The sequence below is a fragment of the Ursus maritimus genome, unplaced genomic scaffold, assembly GCF_017311325.1.
Source record: "Ursus maritimus isolate PB19 unplaced genomic scaffold, ASM1731132v1 scaffold_1, whole genome shotgun sequence".
Lineage (NCBI taxonomy): Eukaryota > Metazoa > Chordata > Mammalia > Carnivora > Ursidae > Ursus > Ursus maritimus.
The window spans coordinates 6997225-7023847 of record NW_024423343.1 but is presented as its reverse complement, the minus strand read 5'-3'; the positions used below and the strand labels follow the sequence as shown (position 1 = coordinate 7023847).

At 47.9% G+C, this 26623-nt stretch overlaps 2 protein-coding genes and 2 non-coding genes across 10 annotated transcripts in view; all 4 read left to right on the top strand.

Annotated features, from left to right (window-relative positions):
* The window catches only part of ATG16L1 (autophagy related 16 like 1), a 37686-nt gene extending 16594 nt beyond the window's left edge, over positions 1 to 21092 (top strand). Inside the window, exons 7-18 of one of the 3 annotated variants that reach the window (XM_040638902.1) lie at positions 708 to 794; positions 1466 to 1522; positions 2413 to 2515; positions 5845 to 5950; positions 9458 to 9528; positions 10217 to 10288; positions 15445 to 15565; positions 15832 to 15937; positions 17982 to 18131; positions 18278 to 18325; positions 18638 to 18739; positions 19511 to 21092. In XM_040638902.1, the coding sequence (XP_040494836.1) occupies positions 708 to 794; positions 1466 to 1522; positions 2413 to 2515; positions 5845 to 5950; positions 9458 to 9528; positions 10217 to 10288; positions 15445 to 15565; positions 15832 to 15937; positions 17982 to 18131; positions 18278 to 18325; positions 18638 to 18739; positions 19511 to 19604 (1117 nt within the window). In that variant the 3' untranslated portion in view covers positions 19605 to 21092. The remainder of the gene's footprint in view (positions 1 to 707; positions 795 to 1465; positions 1523 to 2412; positions 2516 to 5844; positions 5951 to 9457; positions 9529 to 10216; positions 10289 to 15444; positions 15566 to 15831; positions 15938 to 17981; positions 18132 to 18277; positions 18326 to 18637; positions 18740 to 19510) is intronic. The other 2 variants (XM_040638906.1, XM_040638907.1) reach the window with 2 other exon arrangements.
* LOC121099946 lies at positions 3445 to 3722 on the top strand. Its single transcript, XR_005831673.1, has one exon.
* Positions 14682 to 14906, top strand: LOC121099947. Its single transcript, XR_005831674.1, has one exon.
* Positions 21093 to 24457: 3365 nt separating the features above from the next.
* Positions 24458 to 26623, top strand: part of SAG (S-antigen visual arrestin) — a 34991-nt gene continuing 32825 nt past the window's right edge. For 2 of the 5 annotated variants that reach the window (XM_008690324.2, XM_008690321.2), the window contains exon 1: positions 24461 to 24846. The gene's annotated coding sequence lies outside the window, so the exon portion shown is untranslated. Of the gene's footprint in view, positions 24847 to 26623 lie in introns of all 5 variants that reach the window. The other 3 variants (XM_008690322.2, XM_008690323.2, XM_008690325.2) reach the window with 3 other exon arrangements.

The window sequence follows — 26623 nt, the reverse complement described above, 5'->3', positions numbered from 1 at the left end:
GCTTATTTCACGTGAAGCATGATGGACTCCCCAAGTGTCAGAAGCACCAAGGGCTGAAACCTAAGCAAAAAATACCCAGAGTTAAAAATGAATTGCGTTTGAGATTTGCTTTCTTGTTTCTATTACTAAGGCAGTATTTAAAGCCGATGTTAATGCAACCATTGACTCCATAGCCCTTGCAGCAAACCCTTTTCTTACTCCCCTGGATCTCCTCCTTGCCCTTTGATTTTCTGGTACCCCAGAGCTGCCCCAGCTGTCCTCTGTGCTGTGCTCAGCCCATCGAAGGGAACCATTTCTTGGTGAGCACTATAGTCCGGTCGTTCATGCCCCTAGCTGCGAACCCGGCCTGAAGGAAAGACTCTGCCTTGGCAATGGGTATGTGGTTCTAGATTTAATAGATCATCATTTCCTTGCTTTCCAAAGTGGAAGCTGTGTTTACACCTCAGAGGATCAAAAGTTATTTTTATTTTTTAAAGTTATTTTCAGTTGAAATTCTGGATTTGATGTCAACACTTTAAACGTTTCTTGTAGTACTGTTCAGAGCGCAGCGTTCCTGTTTCTCCAGAGTACCCTCGGCCATCTCTGTCACAGCCCAGTCGCGTAGGCTGCGTGTGACTAGGAGATGGTGCTGGCGTTTGTGGGACACACTCGCCACAAAGCTCCTGCCAAGCAGGATCAAAGACTTGGGCTCTTGCCCTTCTTTCCAGGGACGATGACATTGAAGTCATTGTGGACGAAACCTCTGATCACACTGAGGAGACATCTCCCGTGCGAGCCATCGGCAGAGCAGCCACGTAAGTAGCCGGGGCGGGCCAGGAAAGGGGAGCTCAAGCTACAGTCTGACAGCACATGTGTGGTCGCGGCAAGAGCAGCCCGATGTACCCAAGCCCCTCGCTGCAGCGCCCAGCCCTTCTTGCACAGCCATGGAGATCGTGGGCTCCTGAGTGTCCACATCTTCCTCTGGTCACCTCCTTATTGGAAGCAAGCTGTCCCCTAGTGCTGCCACCACCCTGTGAGGGGAAGTGGGAGAAAGTGTGGCTTCCCACAAGGTGGACGGTTACGCCTTGTTGGGATGATTATTTAGATTCTACTGTTTACTTCGTACTTGGGTTCCAGGACTTTTTCTCTTTGCTAAATAAAGCAGGACTGAAAGGATGGGGATTGGTTATTAAGAGCCAGACACTGTTAGGTCAGTCTGTGACTGAGTCATTGTCTAAAGTGCAGTTTCTAGGACGGTTAATTTAATGTGAGGGAACCTTGTGTCTTCTAAATTTCGAAGCTGGGTCCTCCCTCCTGCCTTCCCCCTGTTTTCTGGTGGTTTGCTCCTCTGAGGGGTTTCTTGGCTGGGGTTTGGGAACTGGTTGGGAAACATAATCCCAGGTACCTATTTTTGTGGACTGTTTTTATTGATGAATTATGGGCAAAATGTTTCTAAGGTTTAAACCTATCCTCCCCTCCTCTTTAGTAAGCGACTCTCGCAGCCTGCTGGAGGCCTTCTGGATTCTATCACTAATATCTTTGGGTAGGTTAGAAAATCTTCACCTTTCCTTGTTAATATGTGTGTGAATATTCATAAGTATTGTATATGATTTATCACCATTTTTTAAACCTACCCCAAAATTTCTGTGGCGCTGAGTATACAGATGCTTTGACTTCAGCTGTTCACTTAGCTTCTTTCTTTTTTTCTCCATTTTCTTTCTCTTAATCTCGCTGTGCGCTGATCTGGCCTTACCTTTAGTCTGTCCGAGTCTCCCCTCTTGGGACATCACTCTTCTGACGCTGCCAGGTGAAAATATTCCCTTCTCTCGGCCCGGCATGTGAGCGTGGCTCCTTGATAATTGTGCTGGTCGTCGCTTCACCCCCGCCCCTCGTCGGATGTGCATGTGCCTCCCGGGCCACTGTGCATGTTCCTAGGAGTGCTGTCAGCCTCTTGGGCAGACGGTTGGGTTGAGCTCTGCACAGCAGGCACGCTGTCCTCCCTCTCTCTGGCATGCGTTCGACTCCGCCTTGGCCACACTGTACGCTAAGGATGATCATAACGAGGCAAAGAGGTCACCTTGAGTGGTCTTACCAAAATATAAATGAGCTCCCTTGGATTAGGGACTTACATTACGTTGAGAATGTTTTTGCAGCAGTTTATTGGCTGGGAAGCAGTTTTGCGGGATTGCTTTTCAGTGTTGGGTTTTGGAGTCCGTGAATTAGCGAGCAAGAGAGTACAGGTATGTGCTGGATATCTCCAGGTGTCGTTTGAGTGAGGATGCCTCTCTTTTGTCGGGTGAATTGTTCTGTGGTTCAAAGAGTCTAGGAGGGAGAAAAAGCTACTGTCAAAAGTCGTCTTTGAATCCCTCCTGGGCGTTTGGTGGACAGGAGGCCTTGTGCAATCCTAATATTTTCCTTTATGTTACTTCTTAGGAGGCGCTCTGTCTCTTCCTTTCCAGTTCCCCAGGATAATGTGGATCCTCATCCTGGTTCTAGTAAAGAAGTGAGAGTGCCAACAACAGCGATGTGTATCTTCGTAAGTACGGTTGAACCCAACATCCCACCAAGCTTTGTATGGTAACCGAGCCCGACAGTTAAAGGATCCGTTCTCTACAGCAGCTAGCTTTCTATTTTATTTAGAGCAATAGCACGCTTTTACACCTGTTGGCTGTGTCTGATGGAAGGGATTGATACATTTTGCTTAGCTTCAGGAGACAATTTATTATAACCGTTTTCTGTAATACAGGACTAGCTGAGAGAGAATTGCTAGCATGAGAGATGGGACAAGGGAGAAGGAACTAGGGTTGGTGAGAAGTTACAGTAATTCGTGTCACTGTTGTCACCGGTTGGCTCCAATCTACAGTGAGATTCTAGTCAATAGTCTGTTTTGGAAGGTGTGCAGGGGCATCTGTTTGCTCTGTGAATTACACCCATATCTGTGTGACTTCCGATCGTTAGGAGCACAAGATCAGAAGCAGGAGACAGTCCTGGGCAGAGTCCACTGTGATGTTGGGCTGTCAGCTGGAGTTCAGAGCTGGGTGCTAGTAGAAAAGAATAAGCAGGTCCCAGCTGAGGTGACCGGGCAGAAATGGAACCAGCCTGGGGAAATGCTGGGTACGTGACTCAGGGCTGGCAGGTGGGGGTCCGGGGGGATGGAGAGGCAGAGCAGAGCCCAGATAACTGGGCTGACTCGTGGATTACGTGGGGTGAGTTAGAGGAGCCAGCTTTCAGGGGAGAGAGACTCACCGTAAAAATGGGAGGGGATTTATATGGAGGAGGCTTTCATTTCCAGGCGTAAGGAGGAATTCAATAGAGATTTCCACACAGTGAACTGGCTGAGTGATTTAATTGCCTTGTATGTCATAAAGAGAGTCTCCCTCTGGATGAGGAGTTGGACTGGGGACCATTTAGTCCCCTTCCCATTCCACTCCTGCGAGTTCCTGACGGGCCTGTGCACCTTATGGAGGTCAGTGATGATTGGTAAAAGGTCTGATTGCACTTAATGTCACAGCCCCTTCCTTGCCCTCAGCTCCCAGCAGCCCATTGTTTTCTCCCGTCACATTTAAGTCATGTGTATGGGATAATGGAGCAGCTGACAGTTTGGGATGATTCTGTCAGCGTGTGTTTCTGAGAGTATACAGTTCACAGCTGACAAATATCCAACAGAACCAGCTGTGCAGGAGATCGAAGAGCGGCAGCCATGGGTGTGATGGTGCATGATCTCAAGTTTTCAATCTGAGACCTCCGAAGTAGAAAGATACCATAAAAAAAAGGAAAGGTAGGGAATCACATGGAGGCAAAAAGGTTGGTCACCTCTCTGATAGCTTTTCAGCAGTGGGACACGAGGGCTGGGGCAGGATCAGATCACCAAGCAAAATAAAGTGATGTTTATATCCCAGTCGGTTAGTAATCATGCTTTTGATAATATTTCAAGCATCTTTTTCCATCCCAAGCAAATGTGACAATAAGATTTTATCTTCCCAAAATGATGTTTTAGGCAAGTGATAGATGACCTGTTTAATGATCTAATATTTGTAATGCACATTTTCCACAGTCTTTTTTTTCCTTTTTGTTATGGAAATTTTCAAACATTGGTGTGAGTAAAGAGTAAAAGAACTCTGGGTCCCATCATCCATCATCCTGTCATGCAGCCCCAGTTAGCTACATCTGCCAGTCTGTTCTCTTTGCCCCACACACTTTTGCCAGAGCAATTTAAAGTGAATCCCAGACATTGTAGTTCATCCATAAAGATGTCAGCATCCATAGTCTTTTTGCCTTTCTTTCTTTCTTTCTTTCTTTCTTTCTTTCTTTCTTTCTTCCTTCCTTCCTTCCTTCCTTCCTTCCTTCCTTCCTCTCTTTCTCTTTCTTTCCTTACTTTCCTTTCTCTCTTTCCTTTCTTTTCTTTTCTTTCTTTCTTTTCTTTTTCTTTCTTCCTTTCCTTTCCTTTCCTTTCCTTTTTTTCCTTTTCTTTCTTTCCTTTTCTATCTATGTATCTATCTATTTATTTTAGAGAGGGTGGGAGGGGCAGAGGGAGAGAGAGACAGTCCCAAGCAGGCTCCCTTTTGAACACAGAGCCCTATGCGGGGCTCAATCAGACGCCCAAACAGCTGAGCCACCCAGATGCCTCCCATAGTCTTTTAAGAGACGTTTTAGTGACATCTTCTGGTATTCTTTTCTCTCATTCTAGGAGGGGATGCTTTTTACTCCATTTCCCTTCGCATCCTGAACACAAGAAAAGATGCCATCTTTTCAGATTATTTGTTCTAGTTTGGACGCCAGTCTCAGAAATTTCCCTGTGAAGGGGTGCCTGGGTGGCTCAGTCGATTAAGAGTCTGACTCTTGATTTCAGCTCAGGTCATCGTCTTGGGGTCATGAGTTCAAGCTCTGCTTTTGGCTTCAAACTCAGTGGGGAGTCTGCTTGGGATTCTCTCCCTGTCCCTGTGTCCCTGCTGTGCACACTCCCTCTCTCTCCAAAATAATTAAACCTTTAGAGAAAAAAAGTTTCCCTGTTAAGAATTTATTCTTTTTTTAAAGATTTTTTATTTATTGGGCAGAGAATGAGCATAAGCAGACAAGAGTGGCAGAGAGAGGGAGGAGCAGGTTCCCCGCTGAGTAGGGAGCCCAATGCGGGGCTCAGTCCCAGGACCCCGGGATCATGACCTGAGCCGAAGGCAGACACTTAACCGACAGCCGCCCAGGCGTCCCTCCCTGTGAAGAATTTAAATTCTCCCAAAGTGACACCTACTTTATTGAAGGCCTGTTCACCATCAGGCACAGTCCTAGGTCACACAACTTGGTGGAAGTCCTTTTCTGTAGATGAGCAAGTGAGCTGAGACTCGGAAAGTTAAGAAACTTGGCAGAAGTGACCCTGCTACTATACACTAGTGCCGCGTTGTTTCCAGAACTGTAACACTGATGTGTAGCAGCAGGACTGGTATCTGCTCGTATTAGGACTCCATATGAGGATATATTCACATTAGGAAAGCCATAAAGCCTTCCTCTATTTTGAGAACCCATGCTGTACTTTCACTAGATAGTTTAGCGTGTAGCATTAATATAATCTGGACCAAAAGAGAGGAAGTTAATCAGAGGTTTACTTTTAAGGTCATAGTAAAATATAGACTGAAATTTCATTTTTCTTAAGAAATAAAATTAATGTAAAGACAAACTTAAGAATAAAATGGTAATAATCTTAGGAGACCTTGGGCTAGAAATCCAAGTTAGTTTATGAGCGGACCCCCTTTATTTCTGGATGAGTGTCTTAGCGCCTTTGGTTAGGTGGTGTCCAGAGTGTTCATTTGTACTGGGCTCCTTCCTCTCGGGAATGGCCGTGATTGGGGTTGAAGCGGGGTGCTTGTCTTGCAGGATGCTCATGACGGGGAAGTCAACGCTGTGCAGTTCAGTCCGGGCTCCCGGCTGCTGGCCACAGGAGGCATGGATCGGAGAGTTAAGCTTTGGGAAGTGTTTGGAGGTGAGACCCCAGAGTGCAAAGAAAGAAGCTGCACTGGTGACATCTGGTTGACCTTGCTTTCAGGCAATCTTTAAATCGTTCACCTTCTCCAAATATCCAGTATTTTGTGTAAGGAATTATCTGTCCAAAGCATTATCACCATCTCAGACACTATAGCTGAGTGGATATTTGCTCAGAATTTTTAAGTAGTGACTAGAAAATGCTGTTAAGTTATGGATTCGTTAGTGTGTATGTTTTCTCAGATATAATTGGAACATCTTCCAAGATAGTACATGTTTTAGAAGCAAAATAAAAAGGCTTTAAGTCATAAACTTTAGAATTAAGCTATACATTGAGCGGAGGTGTGTACATTTAATAACACCAGTGACTTTGGCCTAGGGAAAAAGATTGAGGTCATATCTATGCATGAGAATAAAAAGAAGTGTATCTTCCAGGAAAAATGTATTTAACAAGCAGCTTCTGATCAAGGGCCGGAAGACCAAAACCTCGTTTCTTTGATTAGACCTTGTTTCAGAAGTGGCTTCAGAGTACTCAGAAATGGGATGGCATTAAAACAGGAAATGGGACTTAATGAAGTCATCTCTCTTAGAATTCTGAAGCTGGGTATGGCTCAATTTCAGCATTTTGAGATTTAGTTAAACCTCATGTTTTTTTAATAAAGCAAGGTCGAGGAATAAGGTTGAAGATGTTAATAAGAACCACTTTGTCAACTTTGCGTAGTTGTAGCGCTTACGTGCCCACGTCCAACAAGGAGTAGATCCAGTAGGCCTTTGTCCATGTTATGTCCCCTGATCCTCGCCATAGCCCCGTGCAGTTTGAAAGGTGGGTATCGCCCCTACTTGACAAGATGAAAACATGAAAACTCAGAGACATACTTGATTTGCATAGTTGATTTACATGGCTGGTAACTGATTAGCGTTGCAAGGAGGTGGCGGAACCAGGACCTGAGCTGGGTCTTCTGACTGCAGAGCCCTCTCTTCCCGCTGTGGCCTCCCCTGAGCTGTAAAGCAGCTGCAGAAGTATCTGGGTGACTACTTTTGGTGTGTTTAGAGCAAGACCAATCTATTGATCCCTTTGGTAATAATAGATTATCAATAAAGCACCAAAGTTGTCTGCCCTCGCCATTTTTTTTTTTTCCCCCTGGAAAGTGACTCCATAGTTAAATTGCTGGCAGATACAGCTAGTTGAAGCCCATGAAAATGTGCGCCATTTTACCCAGAAACACCTTATGAATAATAATTGTGAAAACTGCGATAATACAGTAATAAAGCCATATCATAATAGAAGTTTTATGAGATTTGGTTTTTTTTTAATCTAAGCAGATCACTGTTTTGATTATGTCTTGTGATTAAATAAAAATAACTCTAGAAATACTTTTACTTCCTGGTAGTAAAAGCAGTTGTAAGAAAATTAGAACTAACCTTTAGTAACAGTGTTACTTTTTTGCTGCTGAAAAGGAAGTAAATAGAAAGTAATATTGGCATAATTTGTGTCAATAAGATAAAAAGTTTCTACTGGGTCTACAGAAATAACAGAATGTTCGGCAGCACTTTTTATTTTGGGGAACAAATATCAGTTATGGCCTAATTATAGGGCGTTTCTTCTGCAAATTACTTATTCAGTCGGCAGGTTTTTTCCTCCTTGGCTAATATTTACTGAATCTTGGAAGGTACTAAGTCCAGAAAGCCTTTTATGAAATAGTTTTTTTACCCTTTTAAAGTGTCAGAAGAAGGGCAGTAGGAGCATCTGTCCTTGCTCTATCAAAATTTTGCAGAAGCTCCATTGGGATGTTGATATACCTTCTCTTGGTGCCCTGTAGATAAAGAGCTTTGGAAAGGGTTTTTTTTGATGTTTGAGATCAACCTCTTATGTAGAATAGTATTTATTGGTCATTTCTTACATTTTGGCAATGCGTTAACTGCCAGAGAAATAGACCATTATCTTGGGCATAAGCCAAAGCGATATTTCTTAGAATTTACAGTAATATTTTTGTAAAGATCTAAATAAAGACTTTAATTAGTGAATACTGGCCTTTTCTGACTTTTGAAAATCTAATGAAAGCTAGGATCCAAGAAAAGGCATTAAATGTGCTGTACAGGTATTTTGCAAATAAATTCAGAGGGTGGGCTTCATCAACCAGTTTAATAATCCTGACCCTAAATGTATTTGATATCTCCAAACCACTATTCATATCATAATTATTACCAGTTAGAAGTACTAAGAGAAAAGGCTGTTCTTTGAAATGTTTCCTATTTTGTGCTCCCCCTTTTGTGAACTTCTTTTTTAAGATTATTTATTTTAAAGGGGGAGGGGGCGTCTGGGTGGCTCAGTCGGTTAAGCGTCTGCCTTCAGCTCAGGTCATGATCCCGGGGTCCTGGGATGGAGCCCCAGTGCATCAGGCTCCCTGCTCAGCGGGAAGCCTGCCTCTCCTCCCTCTGCCTGCTGCTCCCCCTACTTTTGCTTTCTCTCTCTGTCAAATAAATAAAATCTTTAAAAAAAAAAAAAAAAGATTTATTTAGAGAGGGAGAGAGAGAACCCCAGCAGACTCCGCTCTGAGTGCGGGTTCCTGACGCGGGGCTTGGTCTCAAGACCCTGAGATCATGACCTGAGCGAAATCAGGAGTCGGATGCTCAGTCAGCAGACTCTCAGGCGCCCCACCCCCTTTTTTTGAATTTGATTTGAATGGTTCCTTAATTGTTTTCTGAGCTTGTCATCCTTAAGCTACCCTTTAAAAAGGGGCTTAATCACATCATTTTGAGACTTGGACTCTTGTCAGTTTGTGCCTACATCATTAAAGTTCCCGCGTGGGTGGCCAGAGTTGTCTGAGAGCAGGACCCAGGAGCCTGTGGCTGGGTCTGTTGGTGAGGGAGGCTGGGGCTAGGGGAGTGCCGGCAGCCAGTTGGATTGCCAGAATCTCTGGTTCCCGGAGACAGAGGAGGTGTACGGACAAATTCCAGAAACTCCAGACTAGTTTTACTGGCATTCTAAGGACTTAGCCAGTTACACATAACTAAAAAAAAATTTCAGACCCTAAGGAGAATTAACACATAGATTCTAAAAAATTTAGTGGTCAGGTTCTACAGAAGTGATCGTTAAATCGATACAAATATTGGTCAAACCCAAAGGTATATTTATCTGAATTAGAAATTTTTACTGAGAAATAGCAGAACTAAAACTCAGTCTCTAGACGAATTGACATGTCTTTAAAATTCCTGTATTTATTTCTTTGTAAAGGGAATTGATGACTCTAACTTTCTTGAAAAGAACAGCATAGTGCCTGCTAAGAGCTGGCCCTGCGTTGGCTTACACGCTCGCGGCTCCTCCAGGGGACCAGCCGTCCGCTTGTCTCACTGCCACGTTTGTCCCGCTGCTCTTAAGTGCTGGCTCGGTGCAGGACAGCGGCTCTTTGCAGCCTTTAGTTGGCTTCTGCTGTGTTTCAGGTGCCCCGTTGTAACGTAGGTGTTAGCCTTACTTTCCTTCCTCTCCTCTGTCTTCCTTTTTATCCAGATAAATGTGAGCTCAAGGGCTCTCTGTCCGGCAGTAATGCAGGGATTACGAGCATCGAATTTGACAGCGCTGTGAGTATACCGTGTCTGTGGAAATGAGTGCACTTAGAGGTGCTGAGAAACCATTTAAGACATCCGGTTCTTGAAATTTAAAAATCGCTCAATTCCCTGCTGTTCTCTTAAGTCCAATCAGTGTTGGATCAGGATGCAGGTGGATTATAAATTCTGTGCTGGGTGTGACCGTGTTGAAGTCTGGGTGAGGGAGGAAGGTCTGTGGTGCCCCTGCTGAAGCTCCTGAAGCTCGGGCGGCGCAGGGGCAGGGGAGGGGCTCTAGCTAGGTGCATGAGAGACGGGCAGGTCTCGGGGAGAGTAGTATTGGCAGGGTGCGGCAGGGGAGAGCCGGTGCCTCGGCTCTGCAGCTTGGACAGTGTGTAGAGAATTGGTATTTGCCGTTACCGAAGGGGGCGGAGGGGTTGGCTAATGAACTCTAGGGCAAGTTCCAGTTTGAGCTGGAGAGTCTGCAGCATTCCAGCGGGACAGCGGGATTTAGCAACTTCAGGAGCAAAGTGTGGATTTACCGGGTTGGTGGGTTGACAGAATACCGGGGGTAAGTAATGGTTGGTATCCACATCAGGCGTGTAACTTTTGAGCATCTGGTAAACCTTTTCTGGACTTAATTCTTGGGGAATTTGTATTGTGTGGGCGAAATCCTCTATTTTGTCTAAAATTTGTCTCTCCCCCACCCCTCCTATTTCCATAGGGATCTTACCTCTTAGCAGCTTCGAATGATTTTGCAAGTCGAATCTGGACTGTGGATGATTATCGGTTACGGGTAAGATCCAGTTAAAGTTAGTATAATCTCCAAACTTATGAGCTTCTCAAGCACAAAATGTAGGAGATGGCAGGTTGATTAATTAGAATCGTGTTTTTGTGAAAATCATACTTTATTCCCTCTGCCCTTCTCTTTCCCCCTTGGGAAAATTTGTGTTTCCATGTTACATTCTTCCTTTGTCCAAGATTCAGTTTCAAAATACTTGCACTAAGAAGCCATCACATTTCACATGAAAGACTTGGGGTGTTCCTATTCCTAAGAACTAGATACTTGGGGCAGGTGTCCATTTTAGCGGAACTTCAGGGATCCCAGCATTGTTGTAGAAATTGTGTTTGTTATGTCTCCAAGAGTAATAATGAGCTCACAGAGTAGAGCTGAAAGTAGGACATAGGAGTGCATGTGGGTGCACTTTGGATAGTGAGAATCACAACTAACACAAGGTGGGAGCAGGTGGCAGGGAAAAGGGGAGGGTGGGGGTCACGTGAAGGAATTCGCATGTGAACCCAAAGTTGTTAAGTCGCTTGGCCTCCACAACAAAGACCAAAACTTGATGGTTATAGCACTTTTGTTCTAATGAAAAACAAATAGCTTAATTTGGAGACACATTGTTTTTCTCTTTAAGCCCGAAGCAGTTTTCACATGAGCTCATTAAGAAAAGGCTGTTGAAAGATAAGAGGGAGGGGCGCCTGGGTGGCACAGCGGTTAAGCGTCTGCCTTCGGCTCAGGGCGTGATCCCGGCGTTCTGGGATCGAGCCCCACATCAGGCTCCTCCGCTATGAGCCTGCTTCTTCCTCTCCCACTCCCCCTGCTTGTGTTCCCTCTCTCGCTGGCTGTCTCTATCTCTGTTGAATAAATAAATAAAATCTTTAAAAAAAAAAAAAAAGAAAAAAAAGAAAGATAAGAGGGAAGCTGAGGTTTTTATGAAGAAAAAAAATTTGACACAAGCTTTTGTCCATTAGCCCGCACGAGGTATGGTGTTGAGAGGCTCTTCAGGGTACATCTGCAGAGAGGCGGGGAGCTGCAGCAGAATGGTCTTTTGCCAGGGGTCTGATCTGATGATGCCAGGATGTGGCTAGAAGAATCTTTAGAAATGCACAGTTAACCTATCGCATAGGCTCTCCATTTAATTGAAGGAACTCTAGGAAAAATCACCAGTATTAGATGCTAGTCACTACCTCACAGGTAGTGGTGGTGATCCTTTGTTCTAAGTTGGAAGAAGACCCAGAGCTACCCGTGCAAAGTATGGGGCGTGAAGCTGACAAAGGTAGCGTTCCCTTGTGAATGCGGAAGAGCCCGCTTTGTGTTCTTGTCTGAATAGAGGAACAGGGAGGTGGACCACGGGCCCCCGTGGGCAGGGCTGGACCCTCTGCTGAAGCAGTAGTCACTTCCGTTCCAAGGCTGAACAAGTTCTCAGTTGCAGCCCTCTACTTCTGCACCTTCAACGTGGCCTAGCCCGTTCTCATGGCAACATTATAATCTGCCGTGGGCTGTGCTGTTCTCTATTAACCGTCGATCGCTTACTGGACACCTGCGACAGGGTTGAATATGTCTGTAGTCGTTAGTTTACCTAAAGGAAAAGGGACTTTTCTTGAGTGGCTTCTATGTGTCAGACCCAGTACTGAGGTACTGTATGTACCCTACTGCTTTTTCACTCCCAGGGGAACAAGGTGAGGTAGGTTATGGGGAAACCAAGGCTCAGATAAGCCCACAAAATTGCCTAAGGTCCCACAGCTACCAGATGAGAATGGTAACTGGGCCCCATGCTCTTCTCTGTTTGACCTGGATTATTCTGGTGCCGCTAGAGACTGAGGTACAGCAGAACTGTCTCATCGTGAAGAGGGACATACAGTCTTCCTTACATCGTAGGCCCTCGGAAGAGAAAAGCAAGCAGTTGAGAGGTCAACCAGTTGTACAGGATGGTATTTTTCACTGGTAAGAGAGTTCTATTCAGGTGGGCATCAGCACCTGGGTTAGTGGTGGTGGTGGGAGCCGGACCTGGAAGACAGAGATCATAATGTTCGGAAACTGTTTCCAAGTGAGCTAGTTTGCAGAGTTGGGCCGTGTTTCACTGGAGAGGGTGCTCAGGCTGTGGGAGCACCGAGCTTCAGCTGGGGTTGCTGACGGCTTGGGGGCTGGTGGCAGGATGGCAGCCTCCTTAGCTGGGCTAGCCAGCTTTGAGGGCGTCTGGCCTGCTCTCCGTGTATGTGTGATGAAGATCAGGAGGCCTTTTTGAACATCTCTGCCCAGAGACGTGAAACTCTTATGGGGTCCGGGAAGTAAAGAGGCTCCCTGTTGTAGGAGGCTCTGGCTTCTACTTAGACCCTAGTTAACAGAGGATGTTGGAAGACACCGAAGTGGATGTTCTGAAATTCAGGATCCAGGCCCTTAGTTTTTATGATAAGGGAATGGTGTTGGGAGAGACCAGAATGCAAGGAGCAGCTGGCTGAGTGCTTGCTTTCAAATGCTTGTAGTGGAGGTGTCCTAGAAACAGCCTGGTATTTACAGAGGACTCCTTTGAATAGCAGGTGTTTTAGACTCCCAGGGTCCTTGCAAAACTGCCCAGCTGCTCTCTAAAATGTGACTTGAGGAACGGGGTTGAACAGTCCACCTTGTTCACTTCTCTAATGTTGACATGGGAAAGTAACCACAATGACGTGACTGGCTTTCAGGTGGTGGTTTTTGCTTCAGAAACGTCCTCATCGAGTTTTGCATCTTTCTGAGGTCAGTCGATTGGTTGGTGCTGATGGTGGTTGCCTGCATGGTGGGTAGCCCTCGGATCTGCCCTGAGGTACCGGGGAGGGGGGGCCCTGGCAGGGCGCAGGAGAAGAGAGGTTCAAGCTGCTCTGACATCTGAACCCACTGCCCCGTCTCTTAGGAGCCGCTGTTTGGAAAAGGAAGCTAAAACCTGAAAGTTAAATAAATTGCATTGAATTAAATAGTGAAAAGAAATACCAAGAACACTGAGTGTTTAAAAATTTTACATAAGTCTGATGCACTTAGGATAAGGACTTTGTAAATTAAGGAAAGAAGCCTGGAGGAGGCTGTGTTCCATACCTTTGAGGGCGCGGAGCTGGAGCGCATCAGCTGGATTTCCTCCAAGGACGAGATTTGCGGAAGGCCAGACTTTTTTAAAAAGCAAGCTAACACAATATGAAGAGCCAGGAAATAACTGTACCCCTTTTCTTTCTTTTATCATTCCAACAATTTTACTCTGGGAAATAAGCCTGGAGAAGGCTGTGTGCCCATAGCTGTTCACTGTAGCGCCATTTGTGCTCATGAGATGTAGAGTGACCTAGGTGTCCGCTGGGCACAGAAATTTCCGTTAAATTATAATCGCCACTTGAAGATTATTTAACTGTCAGAGTAACCCTGCAGGCTCTTAGCGGGTGCAGGAAGGAAGCGCATTAATGCTCCCAGCAGTGGGCCTTGTGCACGGGTCACCTCGTTTGGTCCTTTTACTGAAACAGCAGGAGGAAGAGGTTCGTCTTTCACAGATGTTCAAGCCCCGGCTGTTCAAACCAGAGCATCTTCAGCTGTCATGTGAAAACTACTTCTACTGTAATGTTAAAAGAGCAGTGGATACATTTTTAGGAGAATTTTCACATGAGAGCGATGAAAGTATTAGCGTGCATATAGTAGAGTTCACAAAAACGAGTGCGCTCACAAGCCTGTTGCTGAGCCGTGGCTCTCCCTCCGGTATTTGCCAACTGGGATTTTACTTCTGTAGAAAGAAAGAAAACAGTGAATGTACCCAAGACTTCAATTTCTCTGAAGAAGTAGTTCTTTTCTCCGAACTTAATTTACGTGGCATGAGGCATACCCTTGCCAAGTTGAATGTCTCCCCATGATCCTTAGTTTGGATGATCTGTACTGAGTGGAATCCTTACTCCCGTGCTGTATTGAATGTGAGCCTTATTGCTGGAGTTTTCTGGATCTTACGACAAGGATCCGTGGGAGGTTTTTACACAGCCACAGCACAGCTGCCCCCTGGCTGGCAGCAATTGTATGATGCTGTTCCAGTTTCAGTATGGTTTAAATGTGGGAGAAATGAGTCTTCGAATCTGTGCCAGCTTCTCCCTTCGAAAGGGAGAAGTACGTGTGGGCCTGAGTTTTCTGTTCTGTGCTGAAATGGTGTTGCTCCACTGAGCAGGGAGGGAAGATTGGTTTCAAAAATTCTCACACTAAACATTTCACACAAAACTGTGAGATTGCATCTTTGGGAGTCAGTGTGGAAACCCTATAAGTAACTTAGCACTTGTAGTAAGTATATTAAAGTTTTTAAAGGCTTATTTATTTATTTATTGGTTGGCTTGTTAAAAAGAAAACCTCAATGAATACCTTCTAAGCCTTTGAGATTTTGTACATAGGAGCATGTTGACCCACACGGAAAAGAAGTCCATGGTGAGTAGTGAAAGGTCTGACTCCCAGGGTCCCCTCCCCGTACCCTTTGCGTCCCACTGGGCTCCAGGAGTGCCGTGATGGGCAGAACGGCAGCTGGTGCTGGGCGAGGCCCCAGTGCTGTGCTCCTTGGCCAGCACCCCACAGCTAGCCACAGAGCGGTTTGATTGTTGGGAGTGCTGGTATCTGTGGTTATGGTCTGACATTTCAAGCTGAGACCTCTGATTGAAAAAACCCCCAGGGGTTTTAATTGTTTATTTAAAGAGTCCTGTTGTTTCCTTTTGTAAATTATGCCTGCAGGGAACCTGTCTGTTCTGACTTTAAATAGGGTCTGGACTTGGAGAGGCACTGGGTAAAATCCAGGCTTTTTAAAAATTCTGTGATTTGATACAATCCAGATTTACAAAGAAGGTTGCAAGAACACTATAGACTGGTGGTATGTGTAACAGAACTTATTTCAGAAAGGTCCTCCAACAGCCCGTCCCCTTTTTTGAGGATAGAGGCACTTGAAGTTGGCACTAGTGGTGCTGGATTTTTTTTTTTTTTTTTTTAATGTTATTTGTGCTGGGAGATTTATGCTCTTCCTCTTGATACCTCACCTCTGGGCCACACTGAAAGATGGGCTTTCTGGACATTTTGCGTAGCCACATAGCCTTTTGTCTCAATATTCCTGACCAGATCCCTGGGTGTTTGGAGAAGCTAGCTCTTCCAGCATGGTGTGCCCCCGCGGCTTACGCCGGCTGTGTTCTCTCTCCTAGCACACACTCACAGGACACAGTGGCAAAGTGCTGTCTGCCAAGTTCCTGCTGGACAATGCGCGTATTGTTTCCGGAAGTCATGACCGGACCCTCAAGCTCTGGGATCTACGCAGCAAAGTCTGTGAGGAAATTCAGTCTGTCTATATGTATAATAAGACGTTAACCGCGAGGGGTTTGTTGCCACACGAAAGCCTATGTTTAATATGATAAAATTTGAATTACAAGTCCGGTTTCTTGTTCAGAGTGGCACTGAGGTGGTGACAGCTTTTCGTGTTTGAGGTTGTGTTTAAATAAGGCTCTGGTTCCTCGGGGCGAGAGGGAAGCGATGCTGCCTGCACAGCCACGGAGGGGCTTCTGCCTGATTACTGATGTTCATTCTTCTTTCAGGCATAAAGACGGTGTTTGCAGGATCTAGCTGTAATGATATCGTTTGCACGGAGCAGTGTGTCATGAGTGGACATTTCGACAAGAAAATTCGTTTCTGGGACATCCGGTATAATACCCTAGAGCTCAGTGGGGGAGGCAGATCAGGGGGTCTTCCTGTGGTAGAGCTCTGATGAGGTTTTATATATAGGGTGTGTTTTTTAAAATTCCTGAAAGTGCCAGAAACGAGCTCCAGTCCGCATCTATCTCTGTAGTTCGATATTCTTTACCATGAAGCAGACTGTCGCGCTCAGCGATACTTATGAGCATGCTCTGTGCACTTACGAGGCACTTTGCCAGCTGCTAGGTAAACAAAGACAGCTAGGTAGTTTGAAATGTCACAGGGAAGACCCACACACAGGCCTGCACAGTGTTCTGAAGTAGCGCCAGGCACCTTGGTCCAAGGACATGAGGGAACGGCTGTCAGGATGAGTCTTAAGAAGTGAGTGGGCGTCACATGGCAGAAAAGCCCCTGACAGACAGACTTTCCAGACGGGACAGCAGGACAGCCTGGTAGGTCAGGCTGTGGGCACACAGGACTAGCCGGTGGTGGGTTGGGATCAGATGGCTGTTTGTAAGTGACTTGCTCCTGTAAGCCGTTGGGTGTTGATCACAGGACCGCTCCACACGAGTGCGTAGATGGTGCTGGTGGTGTTAAGATGGTGTCCTGGGAGCGGGGACCTCATCCAGCAGTAAAGGAGACGTGGAGGGGAACAGACTTGAGGGAGCATTTGCACACGGGGGTGAGGAAGGGGAGAACCGAAGCCAGAGCAGGAATAAGCGACAGATACCGTGTTACGATAAGAATGCACATTTGTGGTTTCTAAGAGACACTTGGATAAACAGGAGCAGAGTCTTTGAGAGAGGTTGAATGGGGAAAAAAACAGAAGTCCTCACAGGAAGACTCAGAAAACATGAAGAAGGAGTGGCTCAGAGATAGCCCTCGGAACAGGAGACAGCATTTTAGGAAGCCACTGAGGAGGGGAGGCCACAGATAGGGAGGAGACTGTAGAGTCCTGTTGGAGGCCACGGCTGGGGGAGCAGAGGGGTCGGATGGTGGGAGGAGTCTGAGGGAATAGGCCGAGGGGCAAGGCCGGTGGGTTAGGGAGGTCGCTGCTGGTCACGGTGGATGCAGGGTGGTTGTGGAGATGTGGGGACAGGGAGCCTGTGCTCATAGATGATGCTTGGAAAGGCCAGGTGGGAAGTTGGTGGCTTCTGGACAGCACTTCCAAATTTGATTCACACCCTTTTGTTAGCCTTTTGACCCTGAAACATTTTAGTGTTAAACTCGATATTGGAAGTCTTCCGGTGCACCCCCTAATTGGCCAGATGGAGACCCTGAGTCCCAGGGAAGTGCATTGACTTGCCTCCAGCCACACATTTAGCAACAATAAGATAAACACTCTTACTTAGTGTTTGCTGGAAGTAGGAAATCATTTCATTGAAAGCTTACAACAAAATGACTACAGAAGGGTCCACACCTCCTTTGGCCGTATCACCAATAGGGCCCTGCAGAATTGCTGTTCACGGGCCTGGGTGGGGACTGGAGCCTGGAGGGCAGTCGGACAAATGAAGAGGAGGGACTTGGCTAGGGCGGGGACTCTGCCCTGGAGTCCAGCTCCACACCTGGAATCACCCAGCTGGACTTGGGGCTCCTGGAGCTGAACTTCGTAAGGCAGGGAGCCTGTGAGAGGCCGCACGTTTGTCCGCGTACAGTGCAGCATCCCAGACCCACCGGAGCAGGTTTATGAGGCCTTGGCCACGTCGACATATCATCATCAGAAGAGTACTGGATGGGTAGTAGCCCTGCTTAGCTCGTGCTGAGCCGAAGCTCTGATGGCAGTTATGGTAGCATTCCCCAGACGGGCGAGGAAGTTAGTTCTTCCCAAATTCAGAGTTCTGGTACTTAAACTATTACTATAGAATATATTGATAGAAAAATAATAAAAGCAGTCCCTGAAGTGATTTCTCTAAGGTTGGGACACATTCACTGTCCTTCAAGAGTACGGCATCATTTCCCCCTCTTCTCCACGGACCCTGGCATCCTGGTCAAAATGGGGAAGTTCTCATGCTTCTGTGTTGACGTCTTCTCAGACTTCCCATCACTTTCGTAGATCGGAGAGCACTGTCCGGGAGATGGAGCTGCTGGGGAAGATTACTGCCCTGGACTTAAACCCGGAGAGAACGGAACTCCTCAGCTGCTCTCGTGATGACCTGCTAAAGATCATCGACCTGCGAATCAATGCCGTCAGACAGACATTTAGGTAACTGCAGGCAATGCTGGTTTGGGTTTTACTTGAATCTTGCTGTTTTTTCTGGGGGTTGCATGAACACCAGAGGGCCTGACCCTGCTCTCTCAAATCCTGAGTGGTGTGAGCTCTCGGGGTAACGATGCTCTTGTTGGTTTCAGCGCGCCTGGGTTCAAGTGCGGCTCTGATTGGACCAGAGTTGTGTTCAGGTGAGTAGCAGTGCTCCTCCTGCCCTGCCCCACCCCCCCGACCTGGTACATCCCAGCAGGGCATCTGTACACTCTCACCCTGAGGGAGTGTCCAGGAGTGACCTGGAAGCTCAGCACTAGGGGTCACTGTCACTGTCTCCTTCCTTTCTGGTGTTCCTAAGAGCTGTTGGAGAGCTTCTAGGGAAGGTGGGCTCTCTGGAGAAGGGCAGCCCCCTTTCCTAGTTCTCGCTCTGCCTGCACAGCACTTCTCCCATGGGATGCTGAATTAGGGGTGGGTGGCTGACACTTTTCTGGTCTTACTGTGTTCTGCAGCCCTGATGGTGGTTATGTGGCAGCGGGCTCCGCTGAGGGCTCTCTTTACATCTGGAGCGTGCTCTCGGGGAAAGTGGAGAAGGTCCTTTCCAAGCAGCATGGGTAAGGGGAACCCTGTTAGCCCCCCTGAGGTTGTGTGCAGGTGCTGTGACTTTATCCCGGGGGTCCTGCCCCTTTGGGCATGGACTGAGTCCACCCCGGGTGGGCGGTGTGTGCTCGCTGGCTCTGCTGTGAGCAAGGTCAGTGGGGAGGGCTGGGGCCGTTTGTGCAGTAGAGCGAGCTGCAGTGTTCTGCTTAACGATATGACAGGCTATCCCAGTTAGAGCCCTTCGAGCAGTGGCTGCTGGAAAAAGGTTTGGGAAGCATCCTGTCTCTCTGATCATCTAGCACCGCTTCTCCCTCTTTCTTCTCCGCTTCTTCTCCCTTCGGAAAGACTGGTTGTAAACACAGATTTTCAGACTCTTTTTCAGTCCTTCCCCAAGCTCCTTTTTTTCTTAGCTTTGTTCTCTCCACCCAAGCTCAACTGCTAGTTGGAATAAAGATGGGGCTTTCCTCCAGAACCACCTCTCCCTGCTCCCAGGGGCAGTGGCCATTGTCCACTCCTCAGTCGGTCCCCTGAGGCTCTAGTTGGAGGGTGCGAGCTATGGCCTTAGGGTAGACTTGGTACAACCTGACTCCTTTCATTCCTAAACTGCTTCCTAAAGTACAGTGTTCCTTTGAGTTCTCATGCTCATTCACAGGGGCCTGCCTGTTGGGGGCAGCAGTCCTGGTGAGCAAGCCAGGCTTTGGAGCAAGCCTTGCTCCCAGAATGTGAGGGAGCCTGGCGTTCAGTTCATTAAGATCTCACAGATGTTTCGACCTCTCCCTTTGAAGCTCGTCCATCAATGCGGTGGCGTGGTCCCCCTCCGGCTCCCACGTCGTCAGTGTGGACAAAGGAAGCAAAGCTGTGCTGTGGTCAGAGTATTGATGGCACCTCCGAGAGAGCGAGAGAGAGAGAGAGAGAGAGAGGAGCCGAAGCCAGAGAAGCGCACAAGCTCCCGTGGCTCTGTCCTGGCAGGTGGTGTGTGGGGTGTAGCTTTGACGTCCAGAGACGAGCTGGGGCCGCGTGGTGTCATGGCCTGCCTTTGAACGGGATTTCTGAGGATTTTAGCTGAGGTCTCTAATGGCCTGAAAGAGTAACACTGAAAAAATCTGTCCCTGCAGTCACTTAGCAGGGGTTCAGGTTCTTGCCTTGATTTGGGTGGGAAACACTACTGGCTCTGATCTTCCATACCTCAGCGGGGAGAGCACGGGCACCTGCCAGCTTCCTCACTGGCCGGCAGGGCCAAGAACACCCCACACACGCGTGGGAGTTGGTTCTCCCTCCGTGCTTTCTCCCATCCTTCCAGAGTCGGTTCTGGCCCAATGCACGTCCTGTCACCTTGGGATGGTTTTCCCGGTGAACTCGCTTGAATCGTTGGATTAACAGAAACCCAAACAGGATTATCCCTGCCCTCAGCCCACAGGGACTGCCCTGATTTCTGAGGAGACGACGGGACTGTGGTCCTCCCTGCTGGTCTCTGTCCTTATTATGAGGCTCTTACTCTGATTTCATGTGATTACTGTTGGAATTTCCTTAGATCTCCTAAACCGTTCTTAGAAAGCAGCTGTTCTTCAAAGCTTCAGGCTTCCTTTCTCCCTAACGATGCTACACACCTGGTTCTTGGTCAAGGAATAGATCTCAGTTTGGTTACCAAACACTTTTTGGAGGTAGGAGAGGAAGTGCAGTAACCTTCTTCCAAGGAAGTGGGCGAGCTGCAGGAGTAGAGTGGCTTCCTCCGGCCACCTGCAGACTCCCAGAAAGTAGGTGGGGCACACACCACCTTCTTTCCAGGTGTGCCATGGTTACAGTTGCTGGTGACAAGGGATTGGAGGCCTCGAATGTATTAGCCTGCAGCCAGCAGTTCTGGGTCACTGCCCCTTCGCCAAGCCTCTGTGCAATACCCCCTCGGTGCTTTAGTGCCAGGAGCCCATTCCAAGAAGCATGGCAAGGTCATCTTGAGGTTCCAGGAGTTCTGGTCGGGGCCAGGGAAAAACTGGCCTATGGCTTTTTTTTTTTTTTTTTTTTTTTTTTTTAACATTTATCTTTACCATTTTACCTGTGTATATCATTTTAGTTCCTGAGTGACTGAAACACCAATACTTTCATCACTTTTTAATTTGCACTTTATTTTTTTCCTTCCACACTTGTGCTCTGGACAGCTGTGGGTATGAGTGCTGGAGCTGGGTGAGGAGGGCCGCTGTGTCCGTCCTTCCTCTCTCCCCAGCCCTCCTGCCCCCCTTTCCAGCTTGCTGCTCCAAGAGCTCGAGGGGAGGTGGAATTCACAGGCCAGGGCGCATCTTTTATTTATTTAATTATGTTGCCCAACAGAACTTGATTGTAAATAAAAAAGAAATCTGTTATATACTTTTCAAACTCTGTCTCTTGGTGGTTATTTTTTATGCTCCTCTGTCCTTCGGCAAAAAAGCTGTTTCTTTCATCTGTTTTCATGGTATTCGTTCATTGGTAAATAACAGCTACTATTTTCCTGGAGTCTCTCCTCGTCGTTCATCATTTAAGCCTCCACTACCACTGCCTGTAAACCAGCATTCTATTTTCACGCCACATGTAAGTCTTAACTCGGCAAAGGGTCTCGTGAATCTCTGCGTCTGTCCTGCTGAGCACCCAGCGCACTCAACCAGACTCCTACCCTCGGCTCCACACTGCAGGCGGTGCGAGTGCCTGGTTCCCCACTGGAGCCTTTGTCCATAGGATTGATGAGGAGCCATACCTGTCTCCTGCTGGTCTCCGGTCTCTCTGCTGAAGGGGTATGAATTACCTCACAGGGGAGTGATTCGTTCACGGAGACCCTGTCTCTAGCAAGCAGCCTTGTACTATGACAAATCCTGATCTCCCGGAGTCCCCCCTCCCCTCCGACCTCTCCCGTTCCCTTATGACTGTTTTACCAAGGGTCCAGCCAAACATCTGCTTAGCCCAGAACCTGGGGGCAGGATTCTGTTGTGTACTGAAGTCTTGAGGCACCCAGAAGTCTCCAGAAGGCCGAAGGAGTCCTTTGCAATCACTTTCAAGAAGGTAAGTCATTCTTAAAAGAGGTGTAAAGTAAGCATTGCAGTAACCTCCAGTTATCCTGTTTTCTTTGAACTTGGAGGGAAGCTTGGCTACTCTCTACTTTGAACAAAGAAAGGTTTCAGTTTGAGATCATCCGCATGGTGAAGCTCTCTTCAGGTCACCTGCCAGGGCCGAGCTGTTGAGCGTGTGGACTCACACAGCAGTGGAGTAGGACTTCATCTGACTGATGGTCCTGACGCACCATGTCTGTCAGATCATCTGGGACCCTCCCCACTGCTGCGGGTTCTGCTGGTGGGGGTGGGAGGTGGGCATAGGAGTTTCTCCATTTCCCAGATGAACCCTGGGCACTGGGAGCTGGTATGCTACCTCGTCAGTGGTGTCGGCTTTGACCCAGACATTCACATATCTCAGAAGTTGAGAATTTTTAAATGTTTTTTAAATGAACTTATATTCTCTAGGTCATTTCCCAAAATAGTGTGATAAATGAAGCTCAGTGCCTTATTCTTAAAGCACATACTGCGTACACAGCCTTTGTCCTATAAATGCTGCAAAGCCCCTCTGCGTCTTTCACGTGTGGCACGCGGGAGATTTTGTATGGACACGGGTTAGTGGAGGAAGCTGCTCTCAGCCAGGAGGGGCCAGCCTGGGCTCAAGGTGGCTTGGTTGGCAAGTTCCAGATCTCTTGAGTGGACCAAGGTGTGCAGAGCTACCTGCGTCTTCGCAGGGCACAGCACAACCCAGCTCTTCGAGAACTGGACGTTTTGAAATGTGCACTTGAAACTCCTCACCCGTGTGGGCACTGGGAAAAAGCAGCCGTGATGAAATTCCCCTCACCAGACTGCCGGACTGCGGAAACCACAACGTTTCTGGGTTCCTGCGAGCCCTTGCGTTGTAATCAGGAGCCTGTGGCTCTCAGATTCTGTGGTCTGAGAAATGTATCCCATGTTGTAAGGCAGGGGGGGGGAGGGGTGTCGTCTCGAAGCCTAATGAGAAGCTGTTCTAGTGTCCCGACCCCTAGTGGGCGCCACTGCCTCCAGTCGGTCTTCCTCTCCAGGCCCACAGGCTGCCACCAGATGGCCTCGGGCTGGCCACGGGGATGCTTTACTCCACGATGTTTTTTCTCTTGTGCCCTACAATAATGCCCACTTGCTAGAAATCCCAAGTTTTCAAGCCAATAATAAACTTCGGAAATCTTGAATAAAGTGAAATATACCCATTTGTATAGATTCTGTAAGAAAAGTACAATCTAGTAAGATCGGTCAAGAAAATTATTTTTAACCTGTTTCACCTCCACAAAGTTTGATATTTGTACCTCAGGGAGCTCTCTGGCTTTCATAGCACAGCCCTGCTGGTTTCCATCTCTGCCTCCTCACCCTTCCCTGCCTTCATTCCAGATACTTTTTCCAGCCTCTGTGTGCTCCAGCCATGCTGTGCTCCTCAAACACTCACACTCTCCTTCGAGAGTTTTCCCTGGGGCTCCACAGCCCTTGTCTAACCCTGACTGACTGACAGGCTCAGTGAGCACACCCACATCCGGTGGCTCCAGAACCCAGAGGAAACCCTCATGTGGAAGGAGCCCTGGGGCAGCTACCCGCCACTCAGCAGCTCTTGAGTACTTGACAGCAAACCTAAAGCATGTCATTTCCCCCGTAAATCAGCACTCATGCCAAAACACCAAGGACACCGTGCCATAATTCCGCCTCATAGAATTGACAAGAACTCCGTGTCATCAACTATCCAGTCCATATTCAAATGTTCCCAACTGTTTCAACAATGGATTTTCTTCGATGGGCTTATTTGGATCAGGATCCAGTTAGCTTTTGCTGCGTAACGAACTACCTTAAAAATGTAATGGCTTGAAATAACCATGATTCTCCCGATCCTGTGAGTGGGCCGGGGTGGCCTAGTTGGGGATGAATGGTAGAGGGTGGCCCTAGTCACGTCCGGCAGGCAGCTAGGAGAACAAGAATGACGCAGCAAGGATGCACGCGTCAATGTGTGAGCACTTGTCACTCCGCCGGGGTGGCCTTCATCGCATCCCATTGGCCAGAGCAGATAGCACAAGCAGCCCTGCCTGAGTGTGGGATGCCACCCGGCAGCATGGGGACAGGACAGGACTCACTTGGAGCTGTTGTGGCAATTGTCCACAGTTAGGGCTCCATTCTGTTCTCTCGGGTCTTTTTTATTCTGTTGCTGACTTCTTTTTTTGCCCCACACTGGATCAGTTCACTTTCCCCATAGAAGCAGTACGTGTGTCCCACGTGGGAACAGTGGCCCTGCGCATGGCCGTGTGCCAGGCTTCTGTGGCTCTGCCCTGACCCTAGATGTGGAGAGGAGAGCAGGTGAATCAGGCTCTGGGCTGCATTTTCCTGGAGAAACAGCCTTAAGAGACAGTGTAGGCGGTTATGCTTGTGAGCCGGGCTGGGCAGCATGCAGGGCACACGCAGTCTGGTTTCTTTTCAGGAAGCCCTCAGTGCTGCTGCTCCTGAGAGTACACGCCCAGATGGTTCTAAGAACCTGTACATCAAGTCTCAGGACCCCCCACCCCCCACCCCGTGGTGCTCGGCACCCTCCGCACTCAGTCAAGTTTTTATTTAGTAGGATTGAATCAGCAAAAAGCAAACCAGACAGTCCCCAAAAGGTGGGTCATAACCAGCCAAAGGGACGAGTGAGGAGGAGGGAGGGAGAGTAGTCAAAAACCTAAGAATAAACCACAAAGGAAGCGGAAGTGTTGTGTAGGAACTGTTCTGTATGTGTATGTGTCAGTTTCGGGTCACAGTGTAAAAAGTGTTACTTCTTTTTTACTGATTTTAAGTTATTGAAATTCACACAAAACATTTTAAAGTATATTCACAGTGTTCAACCACCACCCTTGTCTAGGTCCAACACAAAAGGACCTTGTTGAAACTGGATCAGTGTCCATTTTTCCCCGCACTCTTCTGATCTCCAGCAAGCAGCTGACCCACCCGAGGAAGAGCGCGGGCCCTTGTCTGAGCTTGGGCTGCCAGCGCAGAACACCACACACCGGGCGGCTCCGATGACCGATGCTTCTTTCTCCTGCTTCTGGAGGCTGGAAGTCCGAGGTCAAGCCTCCAACAAGGTAGGTTCCTTCCCCAGGCCTTCGCTCCACAGAGGAGGCGGCATGCCTGACTTCCGAGTGTACTTGCCCGGTGGAGAGTGGGTGTCTCTTACAAGGACACTAATCCTATCAGATCAACGCCCCGCCCTGTGACCTCGTCCAACCCCGATCACCTCCCAGCACCCCACCACACCGGGGGCTTCGGGCGTGTAGATTTGCAGGGAGGGGGGGTAGGGGGGTGCCCAGACACTCAGTTCCTCCGAGAGGCCTCTCCCGAAGCACGCACAGCTTCAGGATGAAGCTGCTCGGTTTGTGCCTGGCCACACAATCTTGTATCGAAGTGGCTTCACGACCCCCCGGAAGCCCTTCTAGCCCTAGGAGCCCTGTGGCGTGACGAGAATAGCAGTGAGGCCCAGCGACTTCCCCAAGGTCGCAGGGGACACATCAGTGGGCCGCACAACCTCGGACTCCAGCCTGGGGCTGCTGGTACAGCATGCCCCCTTTAAACGGACGCCTGGAGCACCGAGTGCCATTCTCAGCACCACGCCTCAAGATGGACATTCAAATCTGCCTAGGGGTGGGACCCCAGGGTGGCGAGAGGGTGGTGATGTCCATGAGGAATGAGCACCTGTGTCCTAATCATGGGTGAGTCACCTTTGGAAGAGATTAGATTAACTCGCAGCAATGGAGGGAAGTAGAAGGGAAGCTGAGTCCTTCCTAACAAGAATTTTCTCATGTGTCACACTGTTTCAAAGAAAGGTGGTAATGATTTCCCCATCCCTGGAAGCGTTCAACAACTGCTTATTATGGATGTTGAGAGGAGAGCCAAAAAAGGGGTGGAATGTGAACTACATTCTTTTTTCTTTTTTTATTTACTTTTTTTTTTTTCTTTTTTGAAGTAGGCTCCACGCTGGGCTTGAACTCATGACCCTGAGATCGAGACCTGAGCTGAGATCAAGAGTCAGATGCTTAACCAACTAAGCCACCCAGGCGCCCCTGGATGACATTCTTTTTAAAAGTGTCTGCCCAACTCGAGAACCCACAGGATTTCAGTTATGATTTCAGATGCTATAAGCCAACCCAACCTGTAACAGCCCTCTGTTCCTTAGGCCAGTTGACCAAGAGGTTCACGTTGGAATGAAGGTGGCTTTTAAAAGCCCTGATTCCCTGGCACTCTTCGTAAATAGAGTTGCCCAGTCTTTTCAGGTGCTCTCTGCTTCAGGGAAACCAAGGTGGTGAGGACACAAGATTTTCATTTGTAGTTGATGTTTAGTGGGATATACCAGTTTTCCTCATGCGTGTGCCCTAATAAACCCCTAAGACGATAACCTAACCCTGAAGCCATAAGCTTCTTAAGCTGAACATCCCCACCCTGCCACCCCCGCGAGCTGGCTGGTGCTGCGTGTGGTATCTGAAGTGAGGCTCAGGGCCTGGAGCTTCCTCTCACTGGACACCAACTCCAGAGAAGCAAGCTTGCCGTCACCAGTGGCTCCTAGACTTCGCATTCATAGAGCAGCCCATTTCCAAAAAAGCTGTAGGGGAAGGCGACATCTTTTTATTTTGGCCAAGTAAGGATTTTTTTTTTTTTTTTTCCTAAACCACCATCTACTCTCATCTTCATTTTATAAAAGAAAGGACATTTTGTCCTTATGCTTAGCGGCTGCATTCTGAAATATTTATGAGTAGAGTGTCATGATGTCTGCAATTTACTTTCAAACGGTTCAAAAGGAAAAAGCAATACACAGGTGAGCACATGCACTGAAGTGTTCATTGTCAAATCTCACAGTGGACTCTGTGG